The 19,152-nt window shown below is 40.4% G+C and overlaps 1 protein-coding gene across 1 annotated transcript; it reads left to right on the top strand.

The window, feature by feature from the left end:
* The first annotated feature begins 147 nt into the window (after positions 1-147).
* On the top strand, positions 148-17,999 carry HEATR3 (HEAT repeat containing 3). Its single transcript, XM_085234563.1, has 15 exons — positions 148-332; positions 1,468-1,640; positions 1,764-1,851; positions 2,908-3,020; positions 4,682-4,791; positions 5,522-5,662; positions 6,452-6,735; positions 7,408-7,498; positions 10,500-10,657; positions 11,706-11,788; positions 12,042-12,178; positions 15,057-15,145; positions 15,825-15,968; positions 16,069-16,245; positions 17,150-17,999. Exons 1-15 carry the CDS (start codon positions 213-215, stop codon positions 17,267-17,269), a joined length of 2,028 nt encoding a protein of 675 aa, XP_085090689.1. The 5' UTR covers positions 148-212; the 3' UTR covers positions 17,270-17,999.
* Positions 18,000-19,152: the final 1,153 nt, after the last annotated feature.

The following is a 19,152-nucleotide window of genomic DNA, read 5'->3' as shown; positions in this document are numbered from 1 at the left end:
GAATCTCGGCTGCCGTCCGTTGCCGCCCCGCTGCCGGGCGGATCGTTTCGGTCGGCACGCGGCGCGTTCCAGGCGCCGAGTCCGGCCGCTCCCGGGCCGTGGTGCCGCTGCGGCGCTGCACCCCATCGGAGGCGGCTCCGGGGCGGCGCTGCGCCTGCGCCGCGTCTCACACGTGGGTGCGCCGGCGCCGAGCGGCGCGGTGCCGCGGAGCCATGGGCAAGAGCCGCGCGCGGCGGTTCCGGAGAGTCCCCTTCTCCCCGACCGGCCCCGAGCCGCGCCGCGAGGTGGAGGGCGGCCCCGAGGAGGAGCCGGCGGCGGAGCTGCTGCAGAAGGTGCGGGCGGGAGCGGGGGGCGGGCCCGGGCCGGAGGGGCGGTGGAGGCCGCGCTCGGGAGAGCGGGCGGTGGGGGGAGGGACGGAGGCGAGGGCTCGGTGCTGTCCGTCCTGCCGACGGCCCGACGTCTCCCGGGTGCCCGGGGCTGAGCCGCCCTCCGCCGCCGCCCGCTCCGGCCCTGCCCCGCACGCGGCCCGGGAAGGCGGCCCGGCCCTGCCGGTGCTCCGCGCCCTGCCCTGTGCGCGACTGTTGTCTGTCTGTCTGCCCGGCCGGCGTGCTGCGGGCATCGAGACGCAGTACTGGGAGAGGTTGGGGTCAGTCGATCTTCCACCACTCGTTAGTTTGGATTGAAGCGTTACAGATGGGAAGTGTAGTTGGAACCTTCGTGTGTGGATTGCTTTAGCATTGGAAGTAAAAGCCTACTTTCATTTAGGTGAACAAGTCCCTTTGTTCACCCAAGTGACCGATTGAACAACGTGCTGCTTGATTATTTTTCTGGACTGACCTATCCACTACTTAAAAAAAGTACACAGATACACCCACACCAGGGTGAGAGAGCTGAGAGATCCAATTGGTTTTGGTGAGGGAATGCACTGTTTTTCCACGCTGCTGTTTGGCAGGTGTCATCTTCTCTGTTGCATCTCAGCCATTGCTGTGCCCCTTGCTGCCGCTCTGCCATTCCCATGGAGTGCAGCCCTGGTACCCACCTGGCAGCAGGTCTGTGGGCACGGAGCAGGGCTGCTCTGGCTGACCCAAGGCAGATATCTCTGGCCTCGTGCACTTGTGTAGCTTTGGCTTCTTCAGCTTTTCTTGTGGTGTCATTTTTTACGGCATTGTTTTTGGCAGTGTTTCCCCCCCACACTTCTGCATGTGCTTTTAGCAGCGTAAGTCAGAGGTCCCACTGGTGCCAGCTGGCATCAGGTCTGTGCCTGAGCTGGTGCCCTCTCATTACACACCTGGAACAGGGTTTGTCTGCTCGTAGAGATGACCTCATAACTCAGGCAGAGATTTATAAGCTTGCTCAGGAGCTGAAGGCCCTCGATTCTCCTCAGAACTGTGATCTGCAGCCAAAAGGCCGCATCCGCACGATCCAGACCAGCTGTGTGCCCGCTCCCCTGACTCTGTGTCTCCGCAGCTGCAGCACCCCAGCGCCGAGGTGAGAGAGTACGCCTGTGCCAGCATCTCACGGCTGCTGCAGCAGCAGCACGTCATCCCGGCCTTCCTGCAGAGGGACGTCGTCCGCTGCCTGGGCCCCATGCTGCTGGACCGCAGCTTGGCTGTGCGTGAGACGGCGGCGGGTGCCCTCCGGTAAGCTCTGGTCTGCGTTCAGCGCTACAGGGAGGGGCTCCTGCTGTGGTAAAAAAAATATATTATTATTAAACGTTTCTAGAAAGTCTCCTATCTGATCCAAACAAATTTATTTTTTCCTAGAAATCTGAGTGCTTGCGGAGGATTTGAAGTCTGTGATGACATGGTGACCCAGGACGTCATGACACCCCTTGTGGCACTTCTCAAAGAGGTGTGCTTATTCTTAGTCTGTTTTTAAATTGATCTGGCTCTTTATATATCTTTATTTCCAAAGTAGTTCCATTTTTTGCAGCACTTTTAAGATAGATATTTGGGAGAAGTCTTTAAAAGAGTGTCTCAGTAGACCTAATAGCCTCTCCTTATCTTTAGGAGCGTTAACTGCTGTACGTTTTGAGTATTTCCCACATGATACAGAATATATTGCTTTTTCATCATTAGGATTTGTTAGTAAACCTACAATACTACAACTCTACATAGATATATGTAAATCTAAAACACTACAAAATTATGTGCTTCCTGAGCTGGCAGTTTGGGTCCATGGTAAGGTGCGTTGCCTGGGTTGTTTTTTTCTTAAGCAGGCTGGTGATTTGGGATCAGGAATGGCATTTAAGAGTAGTCTGTTCTATCTGTCAGGATATTTTGCACATCTTTATTGTACTAAGGTTTCTTGGTGAACAGTTTGTCTTAATGAAAGCTTAAATTAGAGTTGAGTAGTTACTGCTTTTGTAAAACAGTGTGTACTGAGCACTGTTTTTTGGTCCAGGTTTGCAGTGCAGTTTGGAAACTGCATTGGGTTCTGTCAGCTGCTGTCTTTGTATGAGCAACTTTGAGCAATACCATCATTTTCTGTATGTTTTCAGTGTATATTAAATACGAGTAATAGTATTACTGTAGAGCACAGTAAGATATATAGCAGAATAAGTCTTTGTGATTAGAACTGCTGAAAATTGCATACAAGCTCTATTAGCAAGAAATGGCTTTTCAGGTTCTAAAATTGCTAAGTATTTCTTTATTAAAAAAAAAAAAAAAGTGTTCCTGAAGTCTGAGTACAAAGCTAGTGCTGTAGGAGTCTGTTTCTACAGGAGAAAACAAATCAATCATTCAATCCCGCTGTGACCCAGTTTTCACAGTGAACAGAAAACTAGTCAGGTTTTCTGATATTAAACATTTGATGAGAGATTTCTCAATTCCCTCTGCTTTGAACTTTTTAAATCTTGGCTTTTCTCTTGGCTTGTTTTCCAACTCTATTTTACTTATTTGGTTGTAGTGTAGCAATGGACTAGATGCTAACCAGCTCTCCCCGAAGAAACACAGAGAGATGAACAAAAATTACATTGAAGATATAGCCAACGAGGCTATCAACTTGCTGTGGAATGTGTGGTGAGTTCTGCATTAGCACTGGTCTCTTAGAAAAGCTAAATGAAGTTGCTGCTGAAAGAGCACGGTGGCTGAGGCAGAAAGGAAGCAGCTGTCCTTGCACGAGCAGCTGTGTTCAATTGCCCACCTGATTTCTGCCTTCAGCTCCTGATGTGACTGACTTAGTCATATGGCGGGTCCACATCTGAAATACAAAGGTAATCCGTGATAAAAGATCAACTCATAAGTGAAGATTTTAAAAATACATGAAGGTGGTCTTTAGTTTCTTTCTATCGATCATCCTCAGTTGGGATGCTGTTTTCTGAATGTTCTGTCATAGACTCTGTGAAGACAGTTGTACAGTTTGAGTTGGGTGGTGCTGCATGCAGCCTTATCAATGTCTGCTGTAATACAGGGGGCAGATGTTTGAGCTTTGGTTTGCTTTTCTTACAGCTTACTCTCTCTGCAGGTCTTCCCAAAAGTTAGTATTAAGTGTTGGAACAAACTGCCCTGTAGTGACTGAAGCACTAATAGATGTGCATAATTATGTGAGAAAAGAATATGAGTAGCTCAGTTAGTAATCGGCACTGGAACCACTAAGTAAATGGAGAGTAAATGCACATTTAAATGAAAATCTTTTCTGAAAGTTCTCCTGGAATTTGGTTTTCTCTTTATTTTGTAACAGCTGTGCATTTCTGGTCCATAGAGAATTTTGTTTTGTGCAGTACAGTATTGCAAAGGAGTTCCCTGTCTGTCTGACTGGATGCTGACTTGAGTCCTTATCTGTAAAGCGTGTTTTCAAGGGGTTGAAAGCAGTGCAGGAACTGCTTGCTCAGCACCTTGCATGGCCTATATGGACAATTTTTAGTGTTCTTTTTTTTATGACAGCTTTTGTAGACACCAGTGCTTTGGAAGAGGAACTGCAGTCATTAAGCGTGCTCTAAGTCCCTTCTTTGTGCATTGAACCCTGTGGCTCTGATCACGAACTGCTGGCATCACTGCTAAGTGTGGTGCTGATCAAACTGGGGCTGGCCTTGATGCTGAGACAGTATTTTCACAAGTGGATTTCTGAAGAGCACTGTAGGTAGTTAGGTCCTGTGTCTTTTTTAGTTAGAATTTGTCTTGTATTAATATTTTAGTTGAAAAATTGAAGTAGCTGTGAAAACTTGAGGAGATATGAATTTCACAGTTGATAACAGAAAGAAACGACACATTTAGCATTGTTTTGGTGTACCTTTCTGGATATCGGGCAGCGGTCACTTTGCAGAGTAAATGACTGCAGTGATAGGAGAGGCAGCAGCCCAGTCTCTGTCAGGATGTGAGGGTGAAGTCATCCACGTGGGCTGGTGGAGGGCCCATGGCTGCCTGTTGTGCTGGTTCTGTTCACAGAAGGTTGCTCTTGGCCTGATAAACTCCTGAATAATGTGTGTGAGGAAGCAGCTGACACAGGGCAGCTTTTCTCAGAGATATCCCGGGAATCCCAGCCCGTTTTTCTGTGTTTTGTAGGGTTGGCCATAACTGTGATGAGCTCTTTGGCTAATATGTCATTCTTAAGTAGGTCTTAAAACTATAAATGTGAAAAATACCAAGTATGTGTTACTTAAAATTTCGTTAGAATTATTTTCTCCTGGGAAAAGTGTTTTATTGATTTTTTTTTTTTTTTTTTTTTTTTTTTAATGCATTAGTGAATGCAATGGTACAGCAGTATCCATATTCAATAAAGAAGGGTGTCTGGAGGCTGTGCTACATTACATTAAGAAATTTTCCACGAATGTGGATCTGGCTATTTCAGTAGGTAAGTTACAAAAAGAGGAGATGGGATCTAAAGATTTGGGTTTTTTTCTTCACTGTCTGAATGTAACACTGATGTCAAACCCACTGCATAATGCACCTGCCTTAGTGTTGCTTAAACAGCACACTGGATATAAGACTTTGAATTCCCTTCTGAACAATACTGTGTTCAGAAGTCCTAAAGGGGAATGGAGCCTGGATGGTAACCATGTAACATGGGTGGAAAAAGTCTGTGGAAAGAAAGTGCTTGAGGGAGGTGTATTTTTTTTATTATTTTTTTCAGTAGATCAAAGTATATGGTCCATCTGGAAACAAAACAAAAAAAAAATTAAGTGGCTCCTATCATTGTGAACGCATTTTTATTAGTAGTATTGTAATTATGGTCTTATATAGTCTCAGTGGTGTCTGTGCTTGCAGCACTTTCTTTTGTATTTTCCTTAATCAGTATACAGTGCAGAAATTGAATTTCATGTAGCTGAAATTGATACAAGTTCTGTGTCCAACAGCACTGTCCTCACTGCCCTACCTGCAGCATGTTTGCTGAAGTATGTCTGTTAACCTCAGCCACAAATTGTGAAGGATGGTGTCATGCTGCTACAGTACGAAGCTGCATTGCATATTTTTCCCCTGTGTTTAATTATTCCAACTTTCAGGAGTACAGTGCTTTCTTGTTAGGAGACTGAAATTTACTATTGGATTTGTTAATTAATTATTGCTTTTTTCCTTTGCTGCAGCAAATTGCTTACAGGCAGTGACAGAAGATAATCCAGATCTCCTTTCTTCATTCAGTGCCCCTGTGCAGCAAGTCTTGGAAACAGTGATGCTGTGTCCAGAGAGCACAATGAAGCACATCCTTTTGAGAACACTGATAGCAGGTAGAGTGTCTGGGGCATTCCTTCTGTTGTTTTGGGTGGCACAAGAGGTAAAGGAGGATGGGAGAGCCGGAAGGCTTCCTCTTCTCATCTTCACATCCTCTTGTGATGATGTCCTGACATTAGCTGTAAGCAGTGCTTGCATAGTTGGTTCATGAAGTTATTTCTTCCTCTTAGGATTGTGTTTTGTGCTGTACTGAAAACATAGACCCAAATGTCTGTAAAGAATCATCTCAAATGCTTGATTCTGAATTTGTTACTGTGGTCATCCATCTTAAATGTTCATTTGGTTTTCACAAGTCAAATGAGTCAGTGATAAGTAGTACAGGCATTGTTTTGATCTTACCTCAAGTGTGGGGTTTTTTACCTCAGATTTTCTGCCTTGTTCTCTCTACCTCAACTGCTCAACCATGGTGACTTTTAGTACTGGAGTGCAATAAATGAGTTTAATTGAGAATACTCAGAAAATAATTATCTTGTGGATTTTAATTTTTTTTTTTTCCTAAAGGTAAAATTGTCAACATAACTCCTTATAAATACTACGTGTATTCTTACATACTGGAATTTCTCCAAGCTTGAGGCGTGAATGTTGGGCAGCTATTACATAGCAGTGTATGGAATGCTAAAAAGAAAAATGCAGATCTGTGGAGAAAAGATTGTGGACTCATGCAGAAATACAAGCCATAAGTATTGTAACTCACAGAGACTGTGTCTTCACAAAATATACAGCTCTTACAGAGCTGGGATTTGACAATTTAATGCATTTTTATGTTTCAACTATTTCATGTATAGGCACCATCTGGAATATCAAGGAAACCATTCCACCAGGCAGCCTGGGAAACATGGTTAATGCAATCCTGAAGATTTTCTCAGAATCATTAGCAGTAGATGCTGGTGAAACAATTATTCGTATGAATGAAGCTGAAAAAAACAGATTAAAACCTGCTGCAGAGGCAGAAACCGAGGAAAACGTGATTGATGTTACAGACAACTGTGCTATAAGTGAAGATGATGGCATGGAAGAAATACCTAAAGGAAAAGGCAGTGGAGAACATGACATCTCAGACCTGCTTCCAGTAAGTGTGTCTGGCTGGCTCTGGGAGCTTTGTGCGTTTGAATGGCTGTTGCTGTCTAGTGTTTGCCAGAGTAACTGCTAAAGTCACTAATCTCAACTCCCAAATGGCTTGTCTGTTTTAGCTAAGACTTCAGAGCTGAGCGTGGAGAATTTCAGCACAAGTTGTTCAAATGTGGTCAAGTTGAGCAACACATAAGGAAAGCACATTTCCATTTTGTCGGCTAGTGGGAAGTGTAGGCTTATCTGACTCTTTTACCTCTAGCTAGTGCAGGAAGTCCTGAGCCCTGCGTAAGGTGAGTGTGATGTTTCATGACTTTTAGCGTTCAGTGGAGATTGCAGAGAGATAACAAATGCATTCACTGTTCTGTGTGTGAAAAATAAAGTAGAAATAAATATTTCTGCTAGGACTTTAGGTAACATCTTAGTAATCTTTTCTGTTACAACTGTAGTTCAGATGAGATTTTTAAAAGTAAAATTTGATCCCTAGTAGAGATGGTCATCTGAAATATCTGTCAGAGTGATGATAGGTAGATAGATCTTAATGTTTTCTCAAATTGCTGAGGGGTGAGAAGAGGAATGGCTGGGTTGTATTTTTCACTGACAGTCTAGATGCTTTAAATTGCACTGAAATATTGTTTTCCAAAATTAAATTTTGCATCTTTTTTTTCTTTAGTCTGATAAATGGGAACTGAAAGAAGTGACAGCCTTACTGATGGCTCAGCAGACTGCTCTGGAAATCATTGTTAATATGTGCTGCAGTGAAGGTTTGTAGGAATCTCTCCCTCCATTGCAAGTGGTGGTGTGGCTTTAGTTTCTGGGATAAGTCATGTTTAGTTTGCCATTTGGTGATCTTAACCTTTAAGGTGAATTTGCATAGAATTGTCATTCCTGCCTGATGCCCTCATCTGGTTGACAATCACAGTAATTAATTCTACTACTTATTTAAGTATTTTTCTCATTTAAATAACTTCTACTATTACACATTTTTTGTACTGCACATACCGTATGATTTAAAGGGGAAGGCTTTGTTCTGAGTGCTTGTGCCAAAGATAACAGTCCTGCAACAAATTCTTTGTTCAGTTAGAGTGCAGTCTGAGTGTTAATCTGATACAATATTGATACTATATAGTAACAATATTCCTGTTACAGGAATGGAGTATCTATTTTTTTAAGGAGAGAATTCTTCTGGTTTTGACTGAATTACTGCACATCTTACATTTAGGTACTACTTCTGTTGCAGAAGAAGTAAGAGGTGGCTTTTGCATGAAACTCTAGCAACAGCAGTGCAGATGTAGACTGTTGAGATCTCTGCCTTGATGAGCTTTCTTTTTTCCTTTTTTTTTTTTTTAAAGAAAAATGCTGGAGGGGGAGTAGGAAAAAGGTATAGGATATCTTTTTTTGAACTCTGATAATCAACGTGTTGATGGCTTTTCTCCAAATCCATGGGGAGACAAATAAGTGATTCACAAATTCTGTTTAAAAACAAAAATCCTGTGCATTTTAGTCACTAACACAATTTGTGAGGCTGATGCAAAAGTAATCATATAGGAGATAACTTTGTAGGTAAATCTTTTCACATCCTAATAAAATCCACAGTAATACCCAAGTATTCACATTGGTGATTTTTTTCTCCTATGGCAGAAGGAAATTCTTCACCTTATATGTGAAGCTTTTTTTGTAACTGTGTTTCTCATCTAATGAGCTGTAATTCATAAGCTCTCCCCTTTAATTGGAAAATCTCTTGCGGATGAGCTGCATATTCTGCCATTCACTCAGTGTAATGTAAGGTTGACTGTGTTGTATTTCACTGCAGTATTTCACCCATACATGGGCAGACAAAATTGTAGTCAGTAGAAGTTAAGAGGAATCCAGAAACAGTTGTTGAATTAATTTTCAAGTTATTTGATAACTAAAATAGCTTTTGCCATTATGCTGACTTGATGAAAACACTCAGTTTGCCACACAACTAAGGGAAATAACCAGGCTGACAAATAGATGTTTTTTGGCTGGCATTTGGGAGGAGAAACAGTACTCTCATCCTTAGCAGGCATGGAGCAAGCAGTCAGGAATCAGCACAGTTGTCCAAAGTTCACAGGTTGTCAACCCTAGTTAGGATAGGATTGCCACAGGAAATGCTGCTGTATTTCCAAGAACATTACAAGAAACCTGATCTTAGTTGTGGACTGATCCAATTTCTGCTCTCTGAGCTGTGATGCCACTGCTGTTGTTTTTGTTGCTGAATTGCTAGGTCAGCTGGTAGTACAGTGATCATTTAATTTTCTGAGATTTTTTTCTTTCTTTGCTTTAAGATGCTGCTTCTAAAAAACAAAACAAAACTGCTTCCATCTGCAAGAAATGTATTGAAAAGGAGATGTCAGCTTTATTTGCATGTTTGTTCTTGCACTGGGGCAGGGCCTTGTTGGTAGAACATGAAAGATGACATGTTTTCTCACGCAGAAGTTAGTAACACAGTGCATTGTGGAGGTAGAATTAATTGGGTGTTACCATAAGGAAAAGAATTTGACCATGTGATCAGGTGGTCACAGCCTAACAAGTTACTTTGCATCATATAGAAGTAGTCATCACCTTTTAAATAAAGTTGTTATTGAATGCAGGTGCTCAGTGCAGGAGAAGTACAATAAGAGAGTAAATGAATGTATTCTAAGTGAATGACTTTACCTTTTGCCACAGAAGAAGTGCATGGTAGTGCACTAGTCTCTATAGGAACTAGATGACACATTAATCTTTTGTCAGACAAAATTACATGATGGTAGATATTAATATGTATAATTTTGTCACATTAGTTAAATATCCTGACTTTTTAACAGGGGGAGAAATTTCATCATTAAGTGAGGAGGATCATTCCTACTTGTAGACTTAGAATTTGTGTAAACACCAGTTGTGCACTCGTTAAAATGTAACCAGATCTGAAACATTAGATAGCTTACTGTAAATCCTGTGGATGTAGGAATATCAGGTTAAATGTAGGTGATGGACTTGTGCTCATCAGGCCAAGGCAACTTTTTGCCACAGACACATTATTTACTTTGTTGTAGCTGTGTCCATTGATATCCTTACTTCAACACCTCTCCCCGCAGCTGTCTCTACAGAAAATATCAACCCAGCTTAACTTATATATTTGTACTTCTAATTTACTTAAAATATGTTGTCTGAAAAAGCTGTCAAAGGTAATTTAGATTGCTTTGGCTGGCTGTGTTGTCAAGATTTCCTTTTCACTAGCTTTCTGTGAAAACAGCATCACCTTCATCCAACCCCATTAGTGCCCACTTAGAAGAGGTCTCTCTGCGACTTCAGCATTCTTAGACAAAACGATTGCCTTAATCTGATTACAGGTATTAAACAGGTTAAATGAATGTGTGTGCATGGTTGAATCTATCTCAAAAAGCAAATTGGTACAGTCCAAGTTAAAATCTCAGTAAATGTTTAATGTTTCTCAAGAAATGCTTCTTTTGTGCCTTATCTGATATCTTTAAGTAAAGTATAGTTAAGACCAGAGGATGAGGTGTCTGTGTTTGGAGAATCTCTTTCATAAGAGTACATGTTCCATGAGTGAATATAAAATAAGTTATTTTTTTAGTGTGACAGCTTAAACAAAAGTGGTACTACATTTGTAACTGTGGCCTAATGGTTCTTGGGTTATGTGTATTTCATTAGGGCACTGGAACTTAAGACTTAAACCAAGAGCTGGAGCCAGGTATAATTCTGTAGTGAGGTCACATTTACAAATCTTTCTTCTGTTTTCAGATCCCTCTGATGATGAGTGGGAAGAGCTCTCCAGCAGTGATGAAAGTGACCTGTTTATGGAAAACTCGTACAGTGAGGGCAGTGGGCTGCTGATGTCACCCCTGTGCCTCTCTGCTGAGGTTCACTCAGCATTTCTGAACAACCTCATTCCAAAGAAGGTATTTTCTTTTGTTTCCAACATGTGCTACGTTCTCTCATTTGTGTCCGATTTATATCCTAAGTTAGGCAAACAAATCTCTCCACTCCACCTGGAGAAGATGAAATTTATTTAAAGACAACTTAGCTTTTTTGTTGTTATTTTGGTTTTTGTTTTCTCCTGGAGATGTAGCAACATCTCATGGGTTGTCTTTGTCTAAATAATGTAAGTTGGAATAGAAGATTCTTATGTTTTAGAACCCTTGTGCTTTGTTGTCTCTTGTTTGTTTTTTGGCCATTTTGTTGTGTTATAATTAATTTGGCTTTTTCAAAATACAAAGGTTATTTCTTGATTTGGTTGTGAAAGAGATGACCTGCAAAAAGAAAGGGAAACTTGATTAGAAGCTTGGCTGCCAAATGTCCGTGTTAGCTGAGGGAACTGGAAGTAACCTGTGTGAATAACAGTAGTCAGCACTGAAAAAAATGCACGTTCCTCTTTTACCCTATTTAATACATGGTGTCTGAAGTACAATATCTGACACTGACAAAAATTAAATTGCTCTTGTTCCAGAATTGTTTTGATAATTGTTATATAGGGTTGCAAATATAAGATTCCTGATCTCAACCCAATTATTAGTGTGATCAGCATTCACTTGAGGTGAAAACTTTCAGGGCTTTTTGTACTCAATAGCAGGCAGTGTAAGCTTCATGTTAAAGTCTTTTAAATTTGCAGCTATCTGAGAATTCTGTAACAGTTTGTGAGAAGAGAGATTTAAAAAAATGAAAAAGAATAGTAGAGATCTAGAAAATCACCTGATGCACAGTACAGAAAGAAAAGCTGTGCTAAACCTGTGTTTGATTGCTCCATTTTTGAGTGAATGAGGAAGATTTTAACATTTTTAGCATGTGAGTGTTTGTTACCTTCGAAGCTTTGAGGACAGACAAGTATGAAATACATATATTTGAGGTATTTGTTTGACATTAAGCTAAAAATTCAATCTTCCCATCCCCATGCTTTAGAGATGAAAAACAAAAGCCTTCTTGCTAAACCTTTCTTTTTCCCCTCCCCAGATTCTTGAAAAAACTGCTTTTCCGAACAGTGTTGCTCTAGACATCTGTATGCACAATCCGTCTTGGAAACCGTTAATTAAAAAGTAGGAATTTCATTGTCTCTCTTACTACTTTTTATATATACTCAGTTTTAGAGCTCTTAGAAGGACTGTTCATTTTGGGTTACTTTTAAGATCTGGAAAATGGCAGATCTGATGCTTCACTTTCAGTGAAGAGATGCAGATCTTTGGGTAAACCGCACACCAGATTACATCCTTACTTAAATTAAGATCCTTCTCTGTATTTCTGCATTTATTTACAAAGGTCTGCTAAGTGCACTTTTTGTTTTCATTTCAGACTAAACACAGTGCAGTGTAGAGCTTTAACCTGTCTTCATAGCATTTTGTTGGTGTCAGATGTGGATTGCCTTGGAGGAGCCTCAGCACTACAGTCACTCGCACAGCATCTCTCACAGCTGATCTTTTCTAAAGCAGGTAAGGTGTTTAGAGGCTTGCTGGCCTGTCATGTAGGTCTACACATGCATAGGTAGCCACTATGCATCTTAGGTTTTATTGCCATTTTATTAATAATTGTATTCTATTAATCATTCAAAATAAGGATACTGAGTATCAGAAACATGCTGACAGAGCAGTGTACAGTGGTATAGTGTGTTTACTCAAATTGAATCTTGAGCAATTACACTTCTAATGCAAGACTGTATTATGTTTATGCGTGCAAGAAGAAAGTCACTAAGTTAGCAGATGAATCTTCCCTTGCTTTGAGACCAAAACTATTTTCTTGAATATATTAGTGATAATAGCAATTTTTCATCAATCAGCTGTGTCATGAGAAAGATGGGACCTTTTTCCTTTAAATGTGGAAATGCTCATGAGGGAAGAGTATCCAGGACAGTCTGTCACATATTTTTATTTGAAATAATGGTCAAAGTGGCTGTTGCGAAGATCTCCAGAATGCATGTGCATACTGCAGTAGGAAAGATGGCAGCCTTCTTGTCTCTAGGACATGCATTATACATGTGATTGCACAGCTTTATTGAAAACAGTTTTATAGTAAGGAAATGTGCAAATGTGCATAAGATAACCACTTCATGTTATGATGGTGGTTCAGTTTGAATGGAGAAGTCAATAAACTGGATAATTTAATTTTTCTAAAAATGATACTGGTTTAGAATATCAAATATATCAAATATGTCCTGGTGAACACTATCATGCATCCACTGTAATTCATCCAAGACACATTATTTCATAGAGATACTGTGATGGTTTCCCTGTAGATCTGCTAGTATCCATAATGGATGGCCTAGTGCAGGTACGTGGCAGTTAGCATTTCCAGCTACTTCTTGCAATCCCTTAGATCAGATCATAGTCATTCAAGTAGTACTGCTGGACCACTTATTATATGATTTCTGTTACTAATAGTAGAGAAGCTGAACCAAGACTTTAAAAAAACAGCTGGTTCCAACTCAGTGATCTGGTTCCCTGGTAAGCTGCTTCATTCAAACTGTTCTACTAATGTGTTTTTAAGGTCAGTGATATGGCTCATCATTAAATCAGAGATATTCTTAGAGACTGGAGGAACCTGCCAAATCTCAAAACTGACAGAAAATGTATTTCCTAAGATGGATCTGAAGTCTAGCATATGCATTTGTCATTTCTTGCCTTTTAAAAGCTTGAGAGGATCAGTTTTCCTCCCTTCCTTCATTTGTGACTTCATTTGTAACCACAAATATGGTGTATGCAGTCCTTATTTGTTGTGTAGTATGACGCTGCATTGTTGCTTGAGGATGCATCTGCCTGCAAAACACACTTTTTTAAAAAATGTCATATTAAAAGCATGTGATGTGATTATAGTGCTTGAAAAAAACAAAATGCAGGAAATGAAAATAAATGTGAAAACATAAGCAAGATTTCATATTATACTTTGGAATAGTCTGGAAGTTCTTAGGTGAAACTGAAGAAATGACAAGCTAAAAACAGTGGGGTCTACAATTAGTTTAAATATTTTGTTAGTAATTAAATGCTAACTAATGGAAACTGTTAGAGATGATAAGTCACCAAGTGTTTAGAAGGAATTTTGTGGTTTACAGTTGAAGAAAAGCAACTTGATCTTTATTTCCTAGGTAGGAGAGGTGGAGATGCGTATTAAGTTGGCAAGAGTTTCTGTTTCTGGAATAGTCCAGAAAATTGCAACACCTTAAAATAAAAAGCTTTGAAGAATGCAGAATGTGCACTGAAGGCAATGACTCCAACTGATGAATTTGTAGTTAACAGAAATAATGCACTGTTTGATTTGTACGTTTCTGAAAGGTTGTTAAACCACTGGAAAGCATGCTCTTTGCATGAGTTGGAAGGACCCCAATGTTCTGAGTGTTTAAAAAAGCCTGCTTAGAAGAAAGGAGTTAAAGAACTCAGTCAGCTTCTGTAATTTTCTCAGTTCCTGTAATATGGCCACATGTGACACACGGTTTTCAATCTTCTATTCTGACTATGGTGTCAGAACAGTCTTAACAAGCGTCTTAACCAGGATGTCCTGAAACACACTTTCGCACTTTCATTAAGTGTGTGGATGACACCAAGCTGTGTGGTGCAGTTGACCTGCCCAAGGGATTGGGATGCCATCAGAGAAACCTGGACAGGCTCCAGCAGTGGGTCCAAGTAAACTCCATGAGGTTCAACAAATCCAAGTGCAAGGTCTTGCACCTGAGTCATGGCGGCCCCTGCTATCAGTGCAGGCTGGAGGGTGTAAGGGTGGAACACAGTCCTACAGAAAAGGACTTGGGTGGATGTCAAGCTGGACATGAACCAGCAATGTTCCCTCACAGGCCAGAAAGCCAACTGTATCCTGGGTTGCATCAAAAGAAAAGTGGCCAGCAGGGCAAGGGAGGTGATCCTGCCCCTTTGCTCTGCACAAGTTTTAGATTGGATGCAAGAAAAATGTTTTTAAGAAAAGAGTAGTGAAGCACTGGCACAGGTTGCCCAAGGAAGTGGTGGATGCTCCATCTCTGGAGACACTCAGGGTCAGAATCAATGGGGCTCTGAGCACCACATGGAGCTGTAGATGTCCCTGTTCATTGCAGGGGAGTTGGACTAGATGGCCTTTAAGGGTCCCTTCACACAAATGATTCTGTGAAAGTAAGTGCCATGAAAGAACAATATATCTAATTTCCAGATAGAATTACTACTGAATTTAAAAAATCACTATGGTTGCAACTACAAAGATCAGTTACTGAAAATCTAGCTTTTTCTGGTTTTGGTAGTACTTGAAGGAAAAAATTAAGGATTAAGGAATTCATGCTTCTTGTATCCTTATCTTCTCATTTAACTTTTGGCTTTGGGTGCAATTCTTTAACAGAACTCCCTGAAGACACAGAATTCCTGGAAGCCATAACCAGTGCTTTGAGAGCTCTCTTACAAACAATGGCATCAAAGAACATCTCCCAGGTAAGAGGTATCAAGCTCAAATGTTCCAGTAGGTTCATAGACCTTACAGGAACACTTTGCTACATAAACAGGTGAAATGTTTTAAAAATTAAAATAGCAATAAAAACTTTGGGTGAGATGGTTAGAATGACAAGTACATTACCTGCTAACACCACCTAGACATATGGATTCTTTATTTCCTGATGTCATCCAGTTGAAGCTGGACTTTCTAGAATGCTTGTTGGACTTGAATTAAATATCCAGCATTGGGCATGAGCTAAATATAGAAATGAAGCCTAGTGATTTGTTATACAAGATGTAATACTAGGTGGGCTGCTGGTCCTTTCTGGCTTTAAACTGAAATATGAGCTTCTATAAGTTGTAACGAGCTGGATAGCTAATGAGCTGCGTAGATTTGTGAAAATCCCTTTTGGCTCAGAACTTTTTTCCTTCAGCTTCACAAAGCTTTAGTTAAGTTCTGAAAGAAACACCTTATGAATTTGAAAGGGAAAGTTTAACTGTTCTCTTATTGATTACACTTTCAAGAATCTGTGTACCCTTCATAATATAGGAATTTCTGTTTTCCTATTACAGATTTGCCTGAGTGTTCTGTAGAAGCACATTAGTTAAGTTTCATGTTTTGAAGTTTCTCTGGAAATGTTAATACATATTTTTTTCCTTTCTTTCTTTTGCTGATCAGTGTATGACTCCTGAGCAGCTCCTGGCTTTATGTGAAGCGAGTATTCACAGCAGCAATGCCAGTGTGAGAGTGAATGTAGTGAGCATCCTTGGAATTTCTGGCAGCGTCTTGGCCAAAGTACAAGATACAGCTGAAACACTAAAGGTGAAAAAGCCTACTTTGTGTGGAAAGCCTGAAACTTTGATACTTTTAAAAATTGTCGTATGCAGTGTTTGAAAACTCAATTTTTCTTTCTTGTATTTAGATGATTGGAAAATTTCTTCTTGAGGTGGCTATGAAGGAGTCTTCTCTTGTGGTAGCAGGGGAAGCCTTGGATGCCCTTTTTGATGTATTTGCAGATGGTAAAGAAGCAGAAAAAGCAGCAGTACAGATGAAGTTGCTTCCAGCACTGAAAGAATTTCAGCCAGTGTTCAAAATGAGGGTAGGCATCAGATACAGCCAGCTTGGTATCTCAGTTCACTGCGTGGGTTCAGGTTTGTGATTTAGGCAGCTAGGAGAGATAATTAAGCAGGAATGTATGACTTTATGAGATGATGGGAAAAAAAATGAAAGCAAATAATTAAATTCCTGCTATTCTGCTTTAGAGAAACCAAATGCACTCACCTTGCAGTTTATAGAATTGTTAAGGTAACAGCATTGCAACATCTATGCTATACTGTCAGCATTAGTGATGTGCAATTGATTATTTTTTCTGAAACTCTTGTAAAAATAATCTTTTAGATGTCTCTGGAGGAGAGAGAGCAGCTAATTTGTTGGGAAGGAGAAGTCTCCTCTGAATTTACATTCACATCTTCTGGTTTTAATTTGCAGTAGTTGCATGTGGATTTTTATTCTGTTGTTAGTTAATTATCCTGTATTTCCAAGAACTGTACAGCCAAAATTGTAAGCTGTAATTTTAAGTGTAGCTTTGACTTAAATAGAGAATGGCCTTCAGTGCATTATTTCTTAGTTGGGTGAAGTCTGAGGAGTGACTTTCATAGTCCTATCACTAAGCACGTATGGATATTTGACAGGGCTACAGTCGTTTGATCAGTTAGGTGTGTAAGATTTTTAATTTGAAAAGCAGTTAGTAAGTGCATGTTTTAGATTTAGGAGTGAAATAAGATGCCACTTGTAGCATAGTTTTAAGCAGAAATGTTGTACTGGAGTGATGTGACTTGCAGAAACATTTGCTAGTGGTGAATGTGCACACACGAACGTGTTGGTGTTGTCAAAACGCATACATAGCATGGCTTGCTACAGAACCTCTAAACTTTACCAGCTTCTGGGGATCTAATAGGAAAAACTTCTCCATTAGTGAAAGTATGTGTTTTTTGGTTTTTCAGATACGAAAAGAAGGCAAAGGACAATATAGTACAGATCAACTTTGTGTTCTTGACAATGTGAAGATGAATTTGAGAAGATTCATTGCATATCAGGAGACATTAGGCAAAAACCCCACTTGAAACATCGAGGAACTTTAAGGTTTCTGTATCAAAAAATATTTTCCAAAAATATACTAAAATGTATTGAAAAACAGTTTTGCTGTCATGTTAATATTAGGATTTTTAATGTTCAGTATTTTATACTTCTGGGATGATGCAATGTGGAAGTCCATCAGCATAAAAATGCATAGCATATTTTGAGTTTAAATGTTAGCAGAGATGATAAGTGCTCTTGCAGTCCTGAGATCAGCAAATAGCACCACTGTCATTGTTAGAAACCTTCATGTATCCTGGCAGAAAACTACAATTGCATGACAAAGTAATTTAAAGAATATTCTCAGTTATGTGCCAGATCAAGGCAGGGAGGCTCAAAGTATTTTGAGGGAATTAAGCAGTGACAGGATGTTGATATTTGCTGTTTGCCTTTACCTGTTTGTAGCTTTGCACAGGCACTTACGGCAAGCTTCCCAAGAAGAGTGTGTGATAAGTGTGTAGATTACTGTCAGCACCTGGACCTGTTACTTCTTGAGGTTTGTCACAGAGGAAACTGTTTCAGATTCATTTTTGACAAATTTGGTATTATGGCTTTTTACTATAGAAATCAGTCTTGAAAGGTGCTGCTCCATCTTTGTGATTTGATTGCTATTTCTGAGAATCAAGTCTCCCAGTTTATATTCTTCCTTGTAATTCTGCATCTGGGTGAATCTGAATTCAGCAAAGTATGAACCTAATAAAATATTTTTATACTGAAGTATTATCTAGAGTAATTTTATATTTACTGAAAATCTTTTAAAATATTTGTGATAGAGATTTTGAAAATAGTTTCAGTATCTTATGGCTTAAAAAACTGTCACTGATTCATGAAGGTTTTATATGCACTCCCATGTATCAAAAGCTTTGGTTTTGTTTCTGTGTGCAGGACACCCTCAGACACTTCTTTTTCTACTTTTTTAGAAAAGCATTTTGTTGTGCTGATTTTTGAAAAGGGACTTTCTCTCCTCCCTCTATCATTAGTATAAGCATCTAGATTTTGACAGAATTTTCCCCGTGGTGTTAAGCAAGGAACTGCAAAGACAAAATTTGTTCAGCTTGTTAGACTTCAGTCTGTGAGGCTGGAAAGTAGGCTCTGGAGCTGGATGGATAACTTGAAAATTGATTTTACAGAATTCTGACACGCAATATTTGGCCAAGTGCAAGCAAAAGGATGTGAGAAATGAGTTTTAAGCAGCTGCACTGCCTGAAAGTCCCATTGTTGCTATTCCTTTTCAGAAGTTCGATTAAATGTGTGATGTGATGCTTGCTAATGAAACGAGTGAGGGTGTGTGGACAACTGGGGAGTATCTAGGGCAGTTGACCTGGTCTTTAGAAGTACAGGAGAAGTCCTGAGGAAGTGGAGCTGTTGTACAAGTTGTCTTGGGGATTGGCAGGGCTGGAATGCAGCAGCTGGGTGGATTAGGGGGTAGGGCTGCACAGTGTGGTTTTTAATCCCAATGTTAATAATATGTGCTGTATGCTGAGGATAAGTATAATTTTAGCCCAAGAAAAGGCATTAATACTCGTTTGAAGCATTTTAAAAGAAAAACTTTCATGCTTTCATTTTGAGGGTGCTCCATTGAATTGCTGGCTGATCATGATTGAAAGGCTCTCTGAGGGTCCCCAACTCCATCCCCGTGCTCAAGGCAAGGCTTTATCTGGGGTCTGATAGGTCATGCTCAAAGGGTTCATCTCCAGGGGTGAAAATCTCCAGGGGTGGAAATCTCACAACTGTGAGAGCATCTCCAGGGGTGGAAATCTCACAACTGTGGGGGGACCTTTCCTTTGCTTGACTGCCTTCATTGAGAATGCCCCCCACTTCTGCCTCTTACCTAATAGGAACTCCCTGTGCCACAAAGCAGGCCTCTTGT

This window comes from Meleagris gallopavo, chromosome 13 (assembly GCF_905368555.1).
Source record: "Meleagris gallopavo chromosome 13, MGAL_WU_HG_1.1, whole genome shotgun sequence".
NCBI classification, from domain to species: Eukaryota; Metazoa; Chordata; class Aves; order Galliformes; family Phasianidae; genus Meleagris; species Meleagris gallopavo.
The sequence above is the reverse complement of the archived record's forward strand: the minus strand, read 5'-3'. Positions and strand labels throughout refer to the sequence as shown.

What these genes read in the sequence shown, in the direction of transcription:
- HEATR3 (XM_085234563.1), top strand. Translation starts at nt 213, where the DNA reads ATGGGCAAGAGCCGCGCGCGGCGGTTCCGGAGAGTCCCCTTCTCCCCG. An exon ending in TTGTGGCACTTCTCAAAGAG is followed by an intron (nt 1,852 to 2,907) that starts GTGTGCTTATTC and finishes ATTTGGTTGTAG; the next exon opens with TGTAGCAATGGACTAGATGC. An exon ending in CATCAAAGAACATCTCCCAG is followed by an intron (nt 15,146 to 15,824) that starts GTAAGAGGTATC and finishes TTTGCTGATCAG; the next exon opens with TGTATGACTCCTGAGCAGCT.